At 40.4% G+C, this 17460-nt stretch overlaps 3 protein-coding genes across 3 annotated transcripts in view; 1 reads left to right on the plus strand and 2 right to left on the minus strand.

The window, feature by feature from the left end:
- Positions 1 to 1315, plus strand: part of LOC103359162 (ES1 protein homolog, mitochondrial-like) — a 4242-nt gene extending 2927 nt beyond the window's left edge. Inside the window, exon 4 of the mRNA XM_008284388.1 lies at positions 967 to 1315. Coding sequence (XP_008282610.1) covers positions 967 to 1169 — 203 coding nt within the window. The 3' untranslated portion in view covers positions 1170 to 1315. The remainder of the gene's footprint in view (positions 1 to 966) is intronic.
- Positions 1316 to 3353: 2038 nt separating this feature from the next.
- On the minus strand, positions 3354 to 6194 carry LOC103359158 (phytanoyl-CoA dioxygenase domain-containing protein 1). Its single transcript, XM_008284383.1, has 7 exons — positions 6124 to 6194; positions 5350 to 5560; positions 4871 to 5114; positions 4705 to 4796; positions 3991 to 4130; positions 3796 to 3900; positions 3354 to 3701 (listed from the first exon to the last, which is right to left on the minus strand). Exons 2-7 carry the CDS (start codon positions 5477 to 5479, stop codon positions 3615 to 3617), a joined length of 798 nt encoding a protein of 265 aa, XP_008282605.1. The 5' UTR covers positions 5480 to 5560; positions 6124 to 6194; the 3' UTR covers positions 3354 to 3614.
- Positions 6195 to 6985: 791 nt separating this feature from the next.
- Positions 6986 to 13950, minus strand: LOC103359159 (uncharacterized). The gene is made up of 7 exons (XM_008284384.1): positions 13698 to 13950; positions 10253 to 10403; positions 9643 to 9786; positions 9370 to 9498; positions 9022 to 9270; positions 8640 to 8765; positions 6986 to 8150 (listed from the first exon to the last, which is right to left on the minus strand). The coding sequence occupies exons 1-7, from the start codon at positions 13841 to 13843 to the stop codon at positions 7923 to 7925; spliced, it is 1173 nt and encodes a 390-aa protein (XP_008282606.1). The 5' UTR covers positions 13844 to 13950; the 3' UTR covers positions 6986 to 7922.
- Between the last annotated feature and the right edge of the window lie 3510 nt (positions 13951 to 17460).

The following is a 17460-nucleotide window of genomic DNA, read 5'->3' on the forward strand; positions in this document are numbered from 1 at the left end:
GGTGCCCCCACCGGGACGCAAACTGGCAACCTTCTTGCTGCGAGGCCACAGTGCTACCAACTGCGCCACCCTGCAGCCTCCAGGGAATATGTTGAAATAAAATCTCCATCATTCTGAGCATCACCTTTAACTCAGTGGATCTTCTGTTGCAGCACACAGATCACAGAATACAACTGTATGCTGAGTGTTTGTACTGCACTTAAATTGTACACTTTGCCACAAACACAAGTAATATAAATGAACTAAATATTATTATTCAAATTTTATATTTTTTAACGTCCCATACTAATTGTTTCACTTTTCCTATTGTCGATGCATTTTGGCGTTTTATTGCTATTTTAGACTTCATGTCAGGAAGACAAGTGTCCAACTTGTAGATAATGCTTGAGATACAAACAACAAATGAATAATGTTTCTTGATTTTCCCTTTTTTTTTTTTTTATGTTTCTAATGAATTGATGAATGAATGTCACGTCTTCTGTCACATCATCTGCAAAGTAAAACAGTCCAACAATAGAAAAAGGATCGTTGTCCTCAGATGCCATTCCAACAGCAGTAGAGCGACAACCAGTCATGTAACATTCAGAAAACTTTAGATTTACAGTGCAGATATGAGGTAACGTAAATGACACATTGTTGGATCTCCTTGTTGAAGGAGACGAAAACAAAAAAAACAGACCTGTGAGAAGAAACAAAAACTTGTGTTAAAGGGTTCCTGGCCTGAGGGACATGAACTGACATGTTTTATCTTTGTATAAGAATTGTTTTTTCTGGTTTTGATTCTGCTTGGTTCATGTGAGGATGACTTGAATCCATTTTGTGGAAAACACCTGAGATGCAAACAGAATGATTCATTTTCCTTGATTCTTGGTAGCTGATGAATGAGAGAAGGAATGTCACTTCATCTGTCATATGCAAAGTAAAGTGCAAAATTTCCTGCAAAAGACAAAGGATCATTGTTCTCAGACNTCCTCAGGTGGCCGTATGCTCAGACAGCAGGTGCTGTGAAGGAGATGGGCTGCAAACACGTGAACAAAGATGTGGAGGAAGCTCACGTCGATGTGAAAAACAAGCTGGTCACCACCTGTGCCTTCATGTGCAACGCTCCCATTCATAAAGTTTTTGATGGAGTTGGTGTCATGGTTAAAGAGACACTGAAACTGGCTTAACAAGAGCTTTTTTACATCATAGATGGTTAGAATTATGAATTCTAAAAAAAACTCTTCCATACAAATTATATTGAGTTGTGTTACTTTGCTGTGGTTATATTGTCAGTGTTTTCATTTTTTAATAAAGGCTGCTCTTCAAATGATAATTTTGCATTCATTTTTCCATTAGAAATGCAGACAACCAGTAATAAACTATTTATAGCTTAAGTACTGTGTGACAGTGTTCGGACATCCATGTATAATGCACATTACACTGAACTGTTTAGATCCATGACAGAAAGTGATCAGATTATTCCACAGGGCAAGAGGGCAATGGACTGTTGTGTATAAATGTCTCATAAACTGGGATGCAGAGAATAGAAATATGTATAGTTGTGTGAAATAGTTCAGGAAAAATGAAGAACCTGGAGAAACTACTGTCAGTCGCTTGGAAGCCAGAAAAGAGTTTCATGATCTAAGAATTTTCAGCCACTCCTCCTCACACATTACTTCTAGTTCTGTTTATTTTTTGTCTGTCCTTCATGCACAGTTTGTTTAAGATGTCCCCACAAAGTGTGGTGATGTTCAGATCAGTGGACTGTGGGGACTTGTAAAGCTGCTGTTCATTGTTTTAAACGGTTCATGGTGAAGTTTGAAGTACGATTTGGGTCATTGTCCTAAAACTAGCCTTCTTATGCATGTGTGATGTTTGCTTGCAGAATTTGTTGATATTTAGTGGATTGTCAGTGCAAGTTTTTTTGTGCCAGTGGCTTCCACACAATACAAAAGCAGAATATTCCCAGCACCAGCTGAGAGTCGACAAGGTGGTCTCTTCTTCGAGCTCCGTTTTGTCTCTAAACATACCTTTAGTGATTATTTTGGTCATTTCCAAATTGGGGCTGGCTTATCCAAATGTTCCAGGTGTAATTCAGATATTGACTTTGTAATGAGGCTGCAGGTAAGCCGTGTGACTTTTGACTTTTCGTGTAGACCCTGTTTGTGCATCACTGCTGCACAGTGGAACAAATGCACCACTGCCCCAGTGTCAGCTACATCTTCCCGTAGCTCATTTGCAGTCATGTGGGTGTTTTGCTTTGCCTTTCTGCCCTGTAGACATTCAGGTTTATCTGAAAATTCTCTCGGTTTTTGGCTTCCACAGTTCCCCTTAATTGACTATAAGTGGGACAGTGGAAATTGCACGCCGGAAGCACTTGTGTATCTTTTATTAGTAGTCATTCTCTTCTTTGCACCTTCATTAGTGTAACATTTAGATCCTCAATTAGTTGCTTAGAGGAACCCAGAGTTGTTAAACGTCACCACAAGGTTTGAAAGGTAGACAAAGCACAAAATAAGGTGGCAATTCCTCACGACAGTTCATGATATACCGTCAGATTCAGATTTAACGTTGTTTTTCTTAATGAAGCTGTCAGACCCTACTAGGTGCCAAAGCCACAATTGCTTTATATGTTTTCCATTAATAAGTACAATCAGAAGTGTCACAGCATTAACATTTGAAAAGTTCATTTGCAAAAACAGATAACTCCATTTTTGTAGATTTTCAGAAAACCTATTTTTTTTGTTGTTTGCTTGAGATAATATCAATCAAACTGAAGGTGAATGGATTTGACTCAGTAGAAATGACATGACAAGTACCGTATGTCCTCTAACACTTGCACAGTTTTTGCTTCTGGTATCACTTATAACATTGATTTCTTATTTTGTACAGGAACACAAGTCTTGTTCACATTTGCAGAAAGGAACATAAGTTTGAAATCCTCTTTTATGATTTTATTAAGCCCCCGAGCAGGATAACATTTCACTTTTCAGTTGTTAAAAGTAACAATTCTAGCAATCTTATTGTACGGTGTGCTGCATTTTAGCACTTCTTGCAATAAATATTAACTTTATCTGAAGTGGAACAGTGCTTTGGGTAGGAAATTATATATTTATACTCTGAATCTATGACAGTGTGTCATAAACAGATGTGTGAGAGTCAAATGAATAAGTTTGTCTTGATCTTAAAGATGATATATTTGTCTTACAAAACAGTAGTTCCAAAAGTTTTCATACTCAGTACTTCATAACACCTTATGGTTGGAACATTCTGTGGTTGTCGAAGAGGAACGAACGATTATTTTTCCATCACATCGTGTTTAAATCCTTCATATGATAATTTAAATAAATAAATACCAGAATTCACTACTGTTTGTGTAAGTTCTGTCAAATTTATTTAAGGTTTCATAAAACAGTCCAGTTAAAACTATATGTGGCACAAGAAAACATTCACATCAAGACAATGTCATTCATTCATGACTGATTCACAGCTCAGACATTTCAATATATCACAACATACTTATTCTATTGGTCAAAAATAGCCAATAAACATTTGCTCTAACTATAAAGTATGAAATATTGTTGTTAAGTGTAAAAAGCAACTTCTATTTTATGCAGGAAGACAGTAAGTATTCATGTGCTTTTGCTGGAGAAATGGTTGAACTGGTCGGTTCCAGAGACCAACATTGTTGCATGAAATTTCCTCGGCCGATCAGGATCCTAAGAGCAAAACAACAATAAGAAAAAGCTCAGTACACAACACATGTCTGACACTCTAAAATTAAAACTCAAACAGAAGATGTGTTTGTCTCACCTCTGTGGGGTAGGCAACGGTGGGAACATAGCGGATCACGAAGCCACAGCGCCTCCTCTGTGATGTGTTGGCGTCACTTGCGTGGACGAGGAGTCCATCGTGGATCTATTCAAAAACAGTTTTCCAGTTCACTCAGCTTGCATTGGCTTCAAGCCAATTTGTAACCATTTGTCTTTAGCATGAAAATATACTCACAGACATCTGTCCAGCTAACAGAGGGCAAAGCACGGCTTCCTCCACCTGCACCAGCTCCTCTGGGATCTCCTGGTTGACCGACAGCATGTTTCCAGGACGGATGGCTTGGCGGTGAGGCAACATGCCAGAGTCGTGGCTGCCTACAGGACACAAGGTTCAGCTACATGAGGCGAGGTGTTGGTTTAAGAAAGTACATTTTACAGGCAGTTTTATTCAACACTCATATACATCAAAGGCACACGTTTTTGAAGGGATTCAAGAAAAGCATTAGTGTGAGTCAATTTCATTCATTCAGCTTAAGTTTCCTGCTGCCTTAGAAATCTGAGTTAACTGGATTTCAGCTGACAGATTAGTTCAAAGTCATTTTATGAGGTGCTAAACTGACTAAACTTCAGAAAAAAAGATCAATAAAGTTAAGATAGAACGACAGAACAACCTACTTTCCTCTTACATTGTTTTTGTTTTGCTTTTTTAAAGAGTTTCTTCTTTATTTAACATTTAATACTGACAGTCTCAGCTGTTGTAGCCACTTTACCAGAGTCAGCACCAAAACAAGCAGTGAGGCTGCTCCTGGTTACAGTGAAATAAATCATAAGTCTACAAGTGTACAGGACTGAGTTCAATGTTACCCATTGTTTTGATTTAACAAGGCTGAACCGGGCCTCTGGCCTGAGGTACAAACATGTATAAAAAGCATAAAAGCAGTTTATGTACCTGGAATGACCTGAAGGGCACCGTTTTCTTTCAGTGAGTCATCGAAAGCGAGCCACACAGAGAGAACAGGGCCACCAGCAATACCCCAATACCTGAACAAAACAAACAGAGTGAGACAAAACAAAACACAGAACCTTTCAGTGTTTTTACAGTAAGTAATATTTACCTCATATCCTGATGCCACGCCACGTATGGAAGTTCGTTCTTGTCGGGTTTGTTTTCTTCGTTCTCCTGGATGTTGGCCGGTTTGAGCGTTGGGTATTTACAGATGAAGCGGGAGTCAAGCAGGATGACATCAGGGCCCAGGACGGCTTTGACCACTTCCAGGACACGAGGGTGTTTGGTGAGGCCCATCACCCACGGGTACTGAAGGTGAACATTGTGGAGGCTGTACTGAGTGTACTCCTCACCTGTAAATACATACAAAACACATGACGATTAGTGCCACATTTAGGGGTCATCACAGCTTTCTTACACTATTTCCATTAGTTTTATGTGGAATAAAAACAGGCATTATGCTTTTAAGACACTACTGTGCACAGTTGTGATGAAATTAGGTTTTATGAGTTTTTTACTGTAAGATTCCCACTGCTCCTCTTTTCCTTAACCAGCTCTCTCCTCTCATTTCCCCTGTGTGCTACTCACCAAATTCCTCCTCCAGCTTAGAAAAGGCATTTCTGGCCTCCCTTAGCTCAGCCTCATTCAGCACAGGCAGCGCTGAGAGGAAGCCCTGCTGGTTGTAGGTCTCCTGTAGTTTAGCTGCGGATGTAGTCATCTCTGTCGGACAGTTTCTGATTCCTCAGGCTTTCTGCTTCCAAAATTTATAAGGTAGAGACTGTATGTGGTGGTGCTGGAGCTGAGGAGGTAAAAAAGACAGCGCTATTAGAGTTTGAGTATGTCAAAATGTAGCATTTGGACATTTACCTAGTTTCCAACGTAAAGCTAAACTTACAGCTGTTCATAGACATAAAAATAAATAATGCCCTGCCCACTAAACACAGAACACAACTTGTTCCTTCTGCCCTTCAAGACCAATATAACCTGAGACACCACACCTGTCTGAATTAAGTTTACTGTCCACATTTAGAATGATTCTGTTAATATCTGTTGACTAAAACGGGCCCAGAAGACAACATAACTCTTGTTGTCGTGGACATGGCAAAGACCACTGAAAACAGTCTTGCATTTGGTCAGAAGAGATGAAAAACTGACTCTAAGCTTCACTGCTGTTTAAAAGTGGCAGCAAAAAAATTACATTAAAAGAAACATATGTAACATAGTCAAAAATGTAGAATGCGCCCTCTTTAGAGTGAAAACTTGTTGCATCCTGAGGCACAATTTTTTGCATTTCTATGTATAAAATCTAAAACTAAAGTACAAGCTATGGCTATAGTGGTAGATATGTTTTTGTCTCCATACCTGTCTGCTGTTCAGTCTTCTGCTGCTCGCTTCTGTGAGTCTGGATCGTCTGTGGCAGAGCTTTTATACTGTGTAGAGCGTATTCTGGAAAGTCCTCAACCTCATTTTCGCATCTCGAAGTTCATCTGTGACCTCAGCTAATGTTGCATGTTGTTTTACAAGTCAAAGGACAACAACAGAAAGAGGAAATTCTGTGACTCCATGACTCACGCAGCCTTTACATTGCGCATTCCAGGTGTGGACCACACAAAGGCGTTCATTAACTCAAGTAACATAAAACCATTTTCTTTCAGGAGGTACGTGCCAGAGCTCCATTCTCTGGACTAACGTCACACTGTCTGAAGAGGAAACAGATTATGTTTGATTTACAGACACAGGGGCTATTTTTGGAGCTGTCCTTCATTGTCAACTTGGTCCATAATGAACCAATACATTATTGGGCCACAGTGACTCATTTTCCTTATCAGACAAACTTTCCCAGTCATCACAACCTCATATTCAACTTTTCTCTTCCTTGTCAGGAACTCAGAGGGGGATGAAATAATGACATGATGGTGAAAGACATATTTTATATTGAGCGTGATGAGAGTGTGAAGAGAGCTGGGTAAAGAATGAATAAAACAAGATGAGTAACAGTCTCCTTTCAAACTAATGGACAATATCTTCCTTTTCCTTTAACTGATTTTATAGCTGTTGTTCTGGGCATCATAAAATCATTATTTTTCTAGTTCAGTCTTTTTCTATCTTCAAAAAAAAACAAAAAAACAAAAAAACAAATGTATATAGAGAATATCACCATTGGCATTTGTTTGTGTTTTTCTCCTTGAACAAAGAGAAAAAAAAAACTCATTAAAGGTTCATCTTAAAATGGGGATTATAAGAATTTATTTGATTTATAAATAGGAAACTAGAGAGATAATGAGCACAAACAGGAAATTCAACAAAACTGTCAGCTTTGTTTTTTGGACACTGTGAAAGAACCAAGTTTGAGGATGCAGCTTGTCTGTGTGGTCAAGAAACCACAGCGTTCACATCTGGTCTTCCTTCAACAAAAACATGTGATGCACTGATGATGTCATTTTGGTTTACACGCAGATCAACCAATAAATCAATGACGAAAATTAACAAAAATCCAAACAAATGTATAGATTACTTGTCACAGATTGTCCTTTAAAATACACTATGACATGACCTTTAACACAAAAGATTGGGGAAGAATATTCTACAGTCTGTTACAGGAACCATTTTCAGAGCCCTGATCACTCAGTGGTCACCTCTGTTGTGAAATGATGCATGTGAAGAGTTTCTGCTCGGATGAGGACTAGTGACCAGGAAACAGCAGCGGTAAACCTTTGAGATTCCTAGGCAAGCAGAAGACATGACCTCAGTCAGGAGGCAATACATCACTTCTCTGGGATAACCCCTCGGTGCTACTTCCTTATTGGACTTTCTGAGGTCACTGCAAACACATTTTATGTAGTTTATTGTCTGGAAGTTTGAGAGGAAATTCTTTGAAGTCAAAAATATATCAGAATGAGACGACAACCGTGGGGTTGGTCATCTGCTGTTAAAATGTAATTAAAGAAAAGAGATATATTAAATACATAAAATATAAAAGTGCAAACGTTGGTGAATATCTCTGTTGTATGTAGGAGTTTGAATTTTTTTTGCTTCTGTAAAGATGCTTTGCTGCATTTCCAGATAAGACTCAGAGTCTCTGACACACCTAAATCTCATTTGATCCAGTCCGAAACTCATTTAACAGACTTAATTTTCATGTTACTCTGTGCTTCTCGGCCTCACTCTGACTCTTTGTCCCTGTTCAGGTGTTTGGGGCAGAGCGGGTGGTGCTCTTTCCTTCTTTCTCCACTTTGTGTCCTCTTGTCTCCCCCTAGCAGCCGCTGCTCATTATTGCAGCGGTGGACGAGCACCGGGTCCTTGTTTGGAGGCGTCTTCTTTAACAGCAGTCTCTGCAGCATCTGTTTGTCAGACCGCTCCCGTCTGAAGTCATCCTCATAAACCTTGAGCTGCAGCAATGTCAGTACGGCACATGGTGGAATAAAAAAATAAATAAAAATGAGGTTGTAGCATCAAACCAATCTTTGACACATGCAAGGAGCAGCTCAGTGTGGATTTATCTCCATATTTTGTCAAATAGGGCTAATTTATATTCTTGGAGGTGGTGTGGAGCAGTAAAGACATCCCATAAAGGTCTTGAATATAAATTAGGGTTTGTTTTAGATTTCACATTTACTGCAGTCTTTATAAACTGATACTGCATTACCTATATACACCATTTTATAAAACCCAACCAACATGGCGCAGAGTCTCAAACAAGATAATCAGTCACTACATGGTTCTTCATTTGTATAGACATGTTTTGAGGGATGGGGGATTAGATCAAGGTTAGACGACTGATACATGTAATAATCTGCGCTGAAGGCATGTGAGTAATAATATGTGTGTGTCTGTGTGTGCTTTAGTGTGTATGCCTTTGTGTATGATTACAACATTACCTGTTCTTGCAATAGTGCCACCTGTTGGCGCATCTCCTCCCTCTTCTTCCTCAGCCTCCGGTTCTCCTGCAGTGTGTGCTTGTGGTCGCTGTGCTCTGTCTGATATTCGGCTTCATAAATCTGAGTCTGCTGACACAAGACATCAATGTGGCAGTCGGCCAATATCAAAGCCATATCTTGTGTTCTGCAGATACTTCTTATTACTTTGAATTTCTGAGCGGCACAGAGCTGCCACTTGGTGGTGCAGTTCACCATCTCATTGAAGTCTCAGTTAAAGCATTAAGCAAATCTTTCCCTGGCAACAGTGAGTTGACATCAGTTCTGTTCTCATCACATTATAGATGGAAAATTTTTTCATGCCGTGTTGAAGAGAGCAGCCCACCTGACATCTCAGTGCCTCCAGCTGCTCTTTTAGGTCGTGCACTTCTTGCTGGGAGTCTCCCAGTGCTCCCACCGGAGGACTGCTACTCTGGCTTTTTCCCTGCCATCCCGCCTCCGGGTTGGAAAATGTGGGGAAAAAGGAGGATGTGGGGTTGTACCCAGAGACGTGGCTGCGTGACAGGTCAGGACCTCCAGGAAGATTAGAGGGGGGGCTCGACACGGGACTGTGCCTCGCAGCAATGAAGCTGCCCTTTAGTGAAGACATAAGACAAAGTGATGAGCGACTTTCTAGTCATGGAGCAGAGAATATTGAAAGACATGAAAACTGATCACCTGACATAAGGAATACCTGTTTGGCAGGTGTACAGTCTCTCTCTGGGTGGTGCATCCTACTTTCCAACAACCTGATGTATTCTTGCAGCTCCTGGTTCTTCTTCAGCTCTTGCATTAGCGCCTGCTCATAATACTCCTTTGCACTCTGCAATCCAAAACACAGCGCTAAACATCACACATGTAAACCACAGGAATTCCCCCATGTACTGTATCTACACCCACTTTCGGTGTCTACACCAGGCAGTAAACTCAGCTTGTGTAAGTGCTTGAAGTATCAATGTGTATTTACTTGTTGATGCTCCACTTTGAGGAGCAGCCTGCTGTTTAGCTGTTTGATGGCGTTGTTCTCCAGCTCCAAAGTCTCCACTCTGTGCTGTAGACCCAGCGTGGCACTGCGGTACACCTGGTCCCAGTCCTCATTCAGCTTCATCAGCTGTGACACACCATCATCATCCCCATCATCATCATCATCATTACCATCACAGAATAATCATCATCGCCATGGCTTCTGCAGCAGCAATCGATAGCATCATTTATTCCATCATCACCAGTGTGTCCCCTCAACAACGTGGGCATCAGGAGGTGAGGTGAGACACTTCGCTCCTCTGTCTACACTTATTAAAACCTCTAAATTCATTACAGTGAATCAATTGAGAGAATAATTTTCCCCTCGTCTTCATTTTTTATTAAGCAGCATCTAATTAAAAGCAGGACGCAAAGGTTGTGTAATTGTGAAAACGCAGCTCATAAATGATGATTCTTCACAGCTTTGCAGCAGTTTTCACACAACGCCCACGTCCTCCTCTGGTTTTTCAGAGAGAACTAAGTGTAATTGCCAACATCAGCAACAAAAATGTGAACCTGTGGAGAATCTGCACCAGTTTCAGGTGATGCTGTACCTCTTTGTTGACTTTGCGCAGCTCAGTGTTCTTGTTGAGCAGCAGCAGTTTCTCCTGGTCGGTGGAGGTGACTGTCAGACTCTCAGTGATCAGAGTCACCTGTTCCTCTGTGGACAGCAGTCGGTTGCCCGTGGGACCCACATCCTCCGTCCTGCACAGCACACCGACACGCAGACAACACGTACACAGCGGTTATGTGACATAAATAGAGGCATGATGAAGAACATTCGTAGAGGATTTCTATTAATAAGCAAACACATGTATGCACAAAAGAATGGAATGTCAGGGTACTTTTGAACACCCACTCGCATAGAGAGCACTTACCGAGAATCGAATAGGAGCTATTATGCACACCCACGCACACACACACACACACACACACACACACACACATGCACAGTCACATTATGCACTCAAGTCACTCAGACACACACACAGTGATGCAATTCTTTGCATCTGCTTTTGCTAGCCAATCAAAGTCTGTGTTTACTATCAGATGTATTTGTGTACTGATAGCCTGTGGAAACAATGTGGGTGATGATCCCTGCAAAATGTTGATTTCTATTAAGCCACTTGCAGAAAAGAAAAATATTTGCAAGGATTAATTAGTCAAACTAGCTTTCTTTCCAGCAGCTCTGTTGTGAGGTCTGGTCTAAAAGAAATCTCTGACAGAGAAGCAGCAGAGTGAAGCCCAGGGGGGGGATCGGCTCACGGAGGAACACACAACTCTGCATGTAGCCCCCAGGGCTTCTTCACACAAACATACTGTTGGACTGCTGTAACCTCACAGAGCTAAGTACTACAAAGAATCACAATCTGCGATCACCTCTCATCCCCCTTAAGGCTAAACTCCTCCGCAAACACATGCTTTTATCCACTTATGTACAGTGTCCTGCTATGTGAAAACCTGTGTTACACAATTTCAGAGAGCACCATTGTCGGGTCAAGGCAAAAACAAATAGGAACATGTAAGTCTCCTTAATGAAAAAAATGACATTCAAGGAGTTATTTTTTGCAGGTTATATGTTCCTAAGAAAGTTCTATGTGCAACAAACATTCCCAGTCTAAATGTGAGGCTATCTGTACAAATCTAAAACGACGGTGACCTTGAGTGTCAGGTTCAGCAGATTAGATTAGTGAAAAAGTTTTAAAAGAAAGTGTTGATTTGCTTTGCTGTCGAGACGCAAACTTGGTACCATCCTCATGCCTGCAGCAGGTTAGCTTAGCTGAGCTTAGACAACTACACAAACCACAGAGGTTTAGGTTTTTTCCAGAACACACAGATGTGCCCTGAATGATCACTGTTAGTAACCATAGCCACAGACAGTAACAATAACATAACAAGGTCTAGCTTTTTTTTTTTTTTTTGTCATATTATGTATTCATAAGGTGCTGGTAGGTGGAGTTTGGTTTCTTTGGACATAACCTGAATAATTATTTCCCTTTGTTTCCAGATAGAGCTATACCTTTTCTTTTTTTCTTTTCTTTCTTTCTTTCTTTTTTTTTTAAACCTTTTTCAGACGTACTTTTTCCAAATAGTTTAAGGTTATTTTACAGATTTTCTTTGTGTCACTGGGGTACATGCTATAAATAACAACCATAAAAGCACCATAAATCGGCCATGTAAATAATATGTAACAGTTGTTTTTTCTCAAGTATTCACAGGTATTTTATCGTAACTTTACCTCCATTTCTGGATTTAATCACGGTAAATTCCAATATATAAAATCCCTGTTATGCTTCTGGTGATAATCTTTAAGCTCCCATTATATGCCTGTCAATTAAATGTCGTTTCAATTGATTAAGTGATAGTTCATTTTCATGTTTTTAGATATTTTTCATATTTTGTTTGACGTACATACAATCATTTTTATCATATGCTTTGGTACCATTACTGTTCCCCCTTTATTTCCTGGCTAATCTATTATGGGACTATTATTTACATACATTCATGAGAGGGTTGTCAATCTTCTCATCTAACTTTCTGCTGGAAAGAAAATTTGCATATATCCCAGGATGTTGAACTTTGTTTTTCTGACAACTTCTCAAAGCCCCTGGATAATATAAAACATATGTTGTTTGACAAAGCTTAAAACAAGGGCATTTTCCTTTTTCTTTGAAGAGCTGACATTTTCAGAAAATGTATTATCCAACCTCGAGCAAGGTTATGTTCTCCACAAAATGCATTGCTTTTCCAAAAGATACACTGCAGGCTGTGTGAAACCTGCATGGCCTTATCAGATAATCAAAAATGGTTATTATATAAAAGCAAAGTTGAGCCAGTGTCAAAATATTTGTCTAAATCTGCACAGTACCATCTGTCATCCCTCAGGGTTCAACAAGGCAGCAAAGGGCTTTAGTGGAGGCTGTTTATGGCCACTAATAGGTGAATCATCCAAAATAAACCACCAGCTCTGCAGTTTGGGAAGTGTGGGATGAAGTCAGAGGCGGAAATGAAACAAAATGAAATGAAACGGATCCTAATTTTAGTGGCCAGTATGGCATAAAATGCTAACACACCCATGTCCAATACCCTGTCTTGGCAAGTCAGCACTGTGTATTCAGCCATCCTATTGGGACCACACCATGCTCCGTGTCTCCCTGATCCACAGCCTTTTCACTCTTGGCTTCTCTGACAGCCGATATACACTGTGTGACCCAGTTTCACAAAGTTTTCAATCGCAGGCCGCCTTGGAAGGACACCAAAATGCCACTGCTTCTTCCAGCAATATGGTAATTCACTGTCATGGCATATGATAAAGAGGGAGATAATATCTTTCCCTCTTGCTGGTGGGAACTCTGACAAATATCACTCTAGATATGTGGAACTGGTAACAGAGGAAAGGGGAGTTTCACGATTTTCAACATAAATATCTTTTTAAGTAGTGTCGTCGTGGTATTCACCAAGTGTGCCTACACCTTCGTCACTTAAATATAAAAAAAAGAGAACCACAAAATCCAAATGTTATTTCAGCTTGATTGCTTGGCGTTACATAATAGATAGCATTTTATTAGTAGCTTTGTTTTTTGGGGGGGTTTTTTCCACAACACGATGAAGTCAGTCAAGTGAAACAACAAACTGAAGCCTACATCTTTACGACCTCATGGGAAACTCCGCAGCTACTCTTTATTCCTCCTCTCACTCAGCTGAAATTTTTCATTTTTCAACCATGTGAGCTTCTCTACAAACACGATTAGAAGAATTGTTCTAAGCGTGGGTTCAAGTATCATATATTAGTGACCAGACAAATGTAAAAACTAAACTAAATTATCTATTATATGGGCTCTGTGAGTCTCAGTGTATATATTTGAAGGAAGCAATACGATTACAGAAGCCCTTGTACAACTGTTATATAATAAACACATACAAAGCAGTACAACAGAACTTAACAGTTGACCTGTGATTGGCAGATTGTATGTATTTAGAAATGTGACACATACATACCATAATGCTTCAGCTGCTTTGTGTTCCTGTTGGCCCTGAGGGAGGCTGCTCTCACTCTTAGGTGAAGTATCTGTCTGTGTTTCTGCTGCCGGTGATGAGGATGATAATGAAGAGGAAGACGACAAAGACAGCAGATCTCCATCCATGGCTGATCGAGTTTTTGTCGTTAACAACGCTGTTCTTCATAAAGTCTCCCCGTGGGCATGTGGTCGTAAGTAAATAGTGCTGTGAGTATTGATACGTAGCAAAAGAGGAAGTAGCTGAAAAGAGCCACATGACGCAAAGAATAGGAAGTGACACTCACAGGCTGTTTCATCTTTATGTTAAAGAGGGCCTGTCCCACTGTGGTTAGTCGTCTAAAGCTCTTACTCAGTGATCATACGCTACCTAAAAAGTTTGCTTAGTTGACATGCTGTTCTGTTTTGACTTCATTTGGAGATTTTGGGAAACTCCACTTAGTGTGTGCTTCTGTGTTGGAGACTGTTTGCCTGTTAACTGAACTGTTGTCTTATCTTTTTAAATGAGCAATTCAGAAGAGAGCTAATAGGTGAGGAGCTGAATAAATATGCATAATTTCTGCCTGATTATATAATGCAGGACATCTAATTGATAATAATGGTAATGCATACATTTATTCATGACGCATAATGATAGGACCAGACTGATTGCATTCAGCAGTCTGGGACTGAGGGAAGTCGGCTGCAACAGGTTAATTAGTAAATCAAATGTTCATCCAAGGGACAATCAAGTAAATTAAAGGATTTTGTTAATTATGCTCCTCTTAGTCAGGCTAAGCTGTCTTTTATTAGCACTAAGGAAATTAATTTGTCTACCTCGTTTGCTACATGCTCCTGACCACCGACTGACTCCAAGAGATTCAAGACCACTTGGTGTGAAGAATGTCTGAGGTATCAAATGGCAAAGACACAGTAGCTGCAGTGTGAAAACATCCTGCCTCACAGCTGATGTATGGGCCTCAGACTTAAATTTGAGAGATTAAAGGGAAATAGAAACAAATCTCCTGCATGTTTATTACTTAACACTCAGCTCGACTATAGTGCAGCTTTCTTTGGAAACTGTTTTGTTAAGTAAGATAAAACAGAGATATTCTGAGACAGAAAAGCAGTTGGCTCAAGGGGTGGCAATGGCAGTCTGTTGCTTTATCCACCATTTTGGGAAGATATTTCAATGACTATTTAATTAGCTACAATAAAAGCTTGTACAGACTTTAATCATGTGACTGTGAGTACAGAGCTTCATATTTGTACTCACTAAAAAATGTTGACACCCACTGTATGTACTGTTAGGCTCCAGCCCCCCCGCGACCCTAGTGAGGATTAAGCGGTGTATAGATAATGGATGGATGGATGGATGGATGGATGGATGGATGTACGGCAGTGACATTTGCTACTATTCAAGGTAACTACAGAATGCACTCAGCTGAGTTTTCTGAGCCCCTGACTGTCCCTCTGGTTGCACCATCAGGTTAAAAGTCTAGTTCGGTTTTGCTCAAATACCTGTAAAACTAATAATATTCCCTCAGTCTCAGTTTAGTGCTGGAATATAAAAGAGACAAAAAGCTCCTCAGGTCCTAAAATGGCCACTTGGGTCTGACTTCAAAAGTGACTCAATCCCTTTGGATCCTCGTGATCAAAGGTCTGACTTTATAGCAGCAATACGCATGTTTACAGCCTGGTACAAAAATGATTTTTCTCCCAATAGTTAATTTACCTCTTGTTGATAATTATATGTAATTTACCAGTTTAGGTTGTGTGACGACTTAAAGTTATGCATAATTTAGGTCTTGGACTCTTTAAGTGACAGGTGAGTCCCGTTATCAGACAGTCCATGGCCCACCTCGGCTCCACTCACACTCCTCCTCTTTGATCATCTTTGCCTTTCCTGGGAGATAAATCAGAGGCACTGCTATGAGCTTCAAGAACCTCATCAGGAAACTGACGGGTGACGTCACAGAGGATCGGTCCTGCTTTACATAAAGTCAGTGTGCGAGACGGTTACATTCCTTTGTCTCTTGGGAAAAGCCTGGAAGATGAAAAAAAAGGTCATCTTTTTATCGATCTTCTGCTATTTAGTGTTAAATTTTGCATATCTCTCTTGGTTTTGTATCTGTGTGCATGGAACAAAAACACACAATGTGGAAAAGAATTACTCATCCTACCCAAATTAAGACAACAACAGCATGTTATCGCTTCAGACTAGAGAGGAAAAAGAGAAATAAAAAATAAACCCAGATTTTAAATGGAGTGTGGTCTATAAGGGACATGGTTCAAGTTGCTGTCATTTTACCATCTGATGCACCACCATGAGATAAAAGCGGCAGAGGCAACAAAATACGTCAGTGCTGCCCTGTAGCTCCGACTTGCTCCAGTGATTCCATTCACATGTGTGTGCCATCTATCATGGACGCCCGTCAGAGTATTGCTGTGCCAAGCAGAGGCTTTGCTGGGAGGCCCAACGAGGGAGTAGCGATGCAGTGCCTTTATTGACCCAAGCCTCTGTCAAAGCCAAGGACAAATGGGCTGCTACTCCATGGTGGGATTGATTTTTAGTCTAACAAGAGATCGTGGAGAGGAATAGAGAGTGTCCCACGAAGTGAGGACAACTGAGAGATGAATGTTTCTCCTGGTTTACAACTGCTCTTGTATGTGTCTGAACTGAATTCTTCATTACCTGAAAGAGAAAAAACTCTGGGTTTTAAAAATGGATTGGGGCAAATTAGGCTCCTAAGCACTTAGTGTCTCTCCAGCTCTAAATGTAACAGTTACTTCACCTGTTTGGTCTCCAGCTGCAGTAGCTTGACAACCAGGGCCAATGATTAAATTTGACCAATTGCTCAAGATTCAAGGACAGAGACCATCTCTGCATGTCTCAACTGAGAACTATTAGAAAAAATGAGCTCTGGCGTGTTTCGCGGTTGCATGACTCTGTTATGAAACGGTTATGGAGAATTTCTTCAAAAACATAACAATGCATTAGCCCAGCATCTACTAATAGGAAGTGACACACAGGCAACCAAACACACAAGCTAGCAGTCACTCACAGTCCTATGCATGCACACAAACACACACTATATGTTCTGTGTTAGTGCTTAATGTATGTGCAACTGGTGTTATGGGACCAGCACAGAGTAACTGCTCTGACTAGCAAATGAAGAGAAAATTGAGAGTGAATTCCATGTTGAGTCACGAAGAGCAGTTACATATAATGAAGTTACTTCATATGCACGGCACAGCGTTCCATAAATTACATTCTGACCACAAAGAATAATAGCTGATTTGCGTGCTTCGCATAAGACTGAACGAAGCAATGAGAGACAGAGATGAGGCATAAAACATTTGTGTCCTCCAAAGTAGAAGAATGTGTTAGCATGCAGACTGAACCTCTTTTAGATCAGAACCTGTCAATAATATAAAGGACTCTATAATTGAGCATCTAGTGGCGCAAGCACCCTCCTTCAGTCATCTAATAACATGAAATGAAAAGCTTATACATGGAAAAGACGTTGTTTAAAAGCATAAAGTACATCCATGCTGCTTCCAGCTGGGAAACACTCCTAGTTAAAGCCAGAGTAACTCAGCTGCTTTCATCAGAAATATATTCTGCAGAGGGTGTCTTCAACAGCCGGAAAGCAAACAGGGAATCTATGGGCAGTGTCACTGTAAATTGATATTGATGTACTCCTCTCCTTTGTACCATACCTAAGACACTACCACGCAACAACATAATTCACACAGACCTTTGA

Source organism: Stegastes partitus, unplaced genomic scaffold (genome assembly GCF_000690725.1).
Source record: "Stegastes partitus isolate 25-593 unplaced genomic scaffold, Stegastes_partitus-1.0.2 Scaffold356, whole genome shotgun sequence".
In the NCBI taxonomy this organism is placed as follows: Eukaryota; Metazoa; Chordata; class Actinopteri; family Pomacentridae; genus Stegastes; species Stegastes partitus.

Excerpts from the sequence above, each read along its gene's own strand:
- LOC103359158 (XM_008284383.1), bottom strand. The coding sequence starts at position 5,479 with ATGACTACATCCGCAGCTAAACTACAGGAGACCTACAACCAGCAGGGC. Across the intron at positions 5,115-5,349 it reads TAAGCTGGAGGAGGAATTTG|GTGAGGAGTACACTCAGTAC; the intron begins GTGAGTAGCACA and ends ATGTATTTACAG. Across the intron at positions 4,797-4,870 it reads GCGTGGCATCAGGATATGAG|GTATTGGGGTATTGCTGGTG; the intron begins GTAAATATTACT and ends TGTTTTGTTCAG.
- LOC103359159 (XM_008284384.1), bottom strand. The coding sequence starts at position 13,843 with ATGGATGGAGATCTGCTGTCTTTGTCGTCTTCCTCTTCATTATCATCC. Across the intron at positions 8,766-9,021 it reads TGGAGGCACTGAGATGTCAG|ACTCAGATTTATGAAGCCGA; the intron begins GTGGGCTGCTCT and ends TTGTGTCAGCAG. Across the intron at positions 8,151-8,639 it reads TGGCACTATTGCAAGAACAG|CTCAAGGTTTATGAGGATGA; the intron begins GTAATGTTGTAA and ends ACATTGCTGCAG.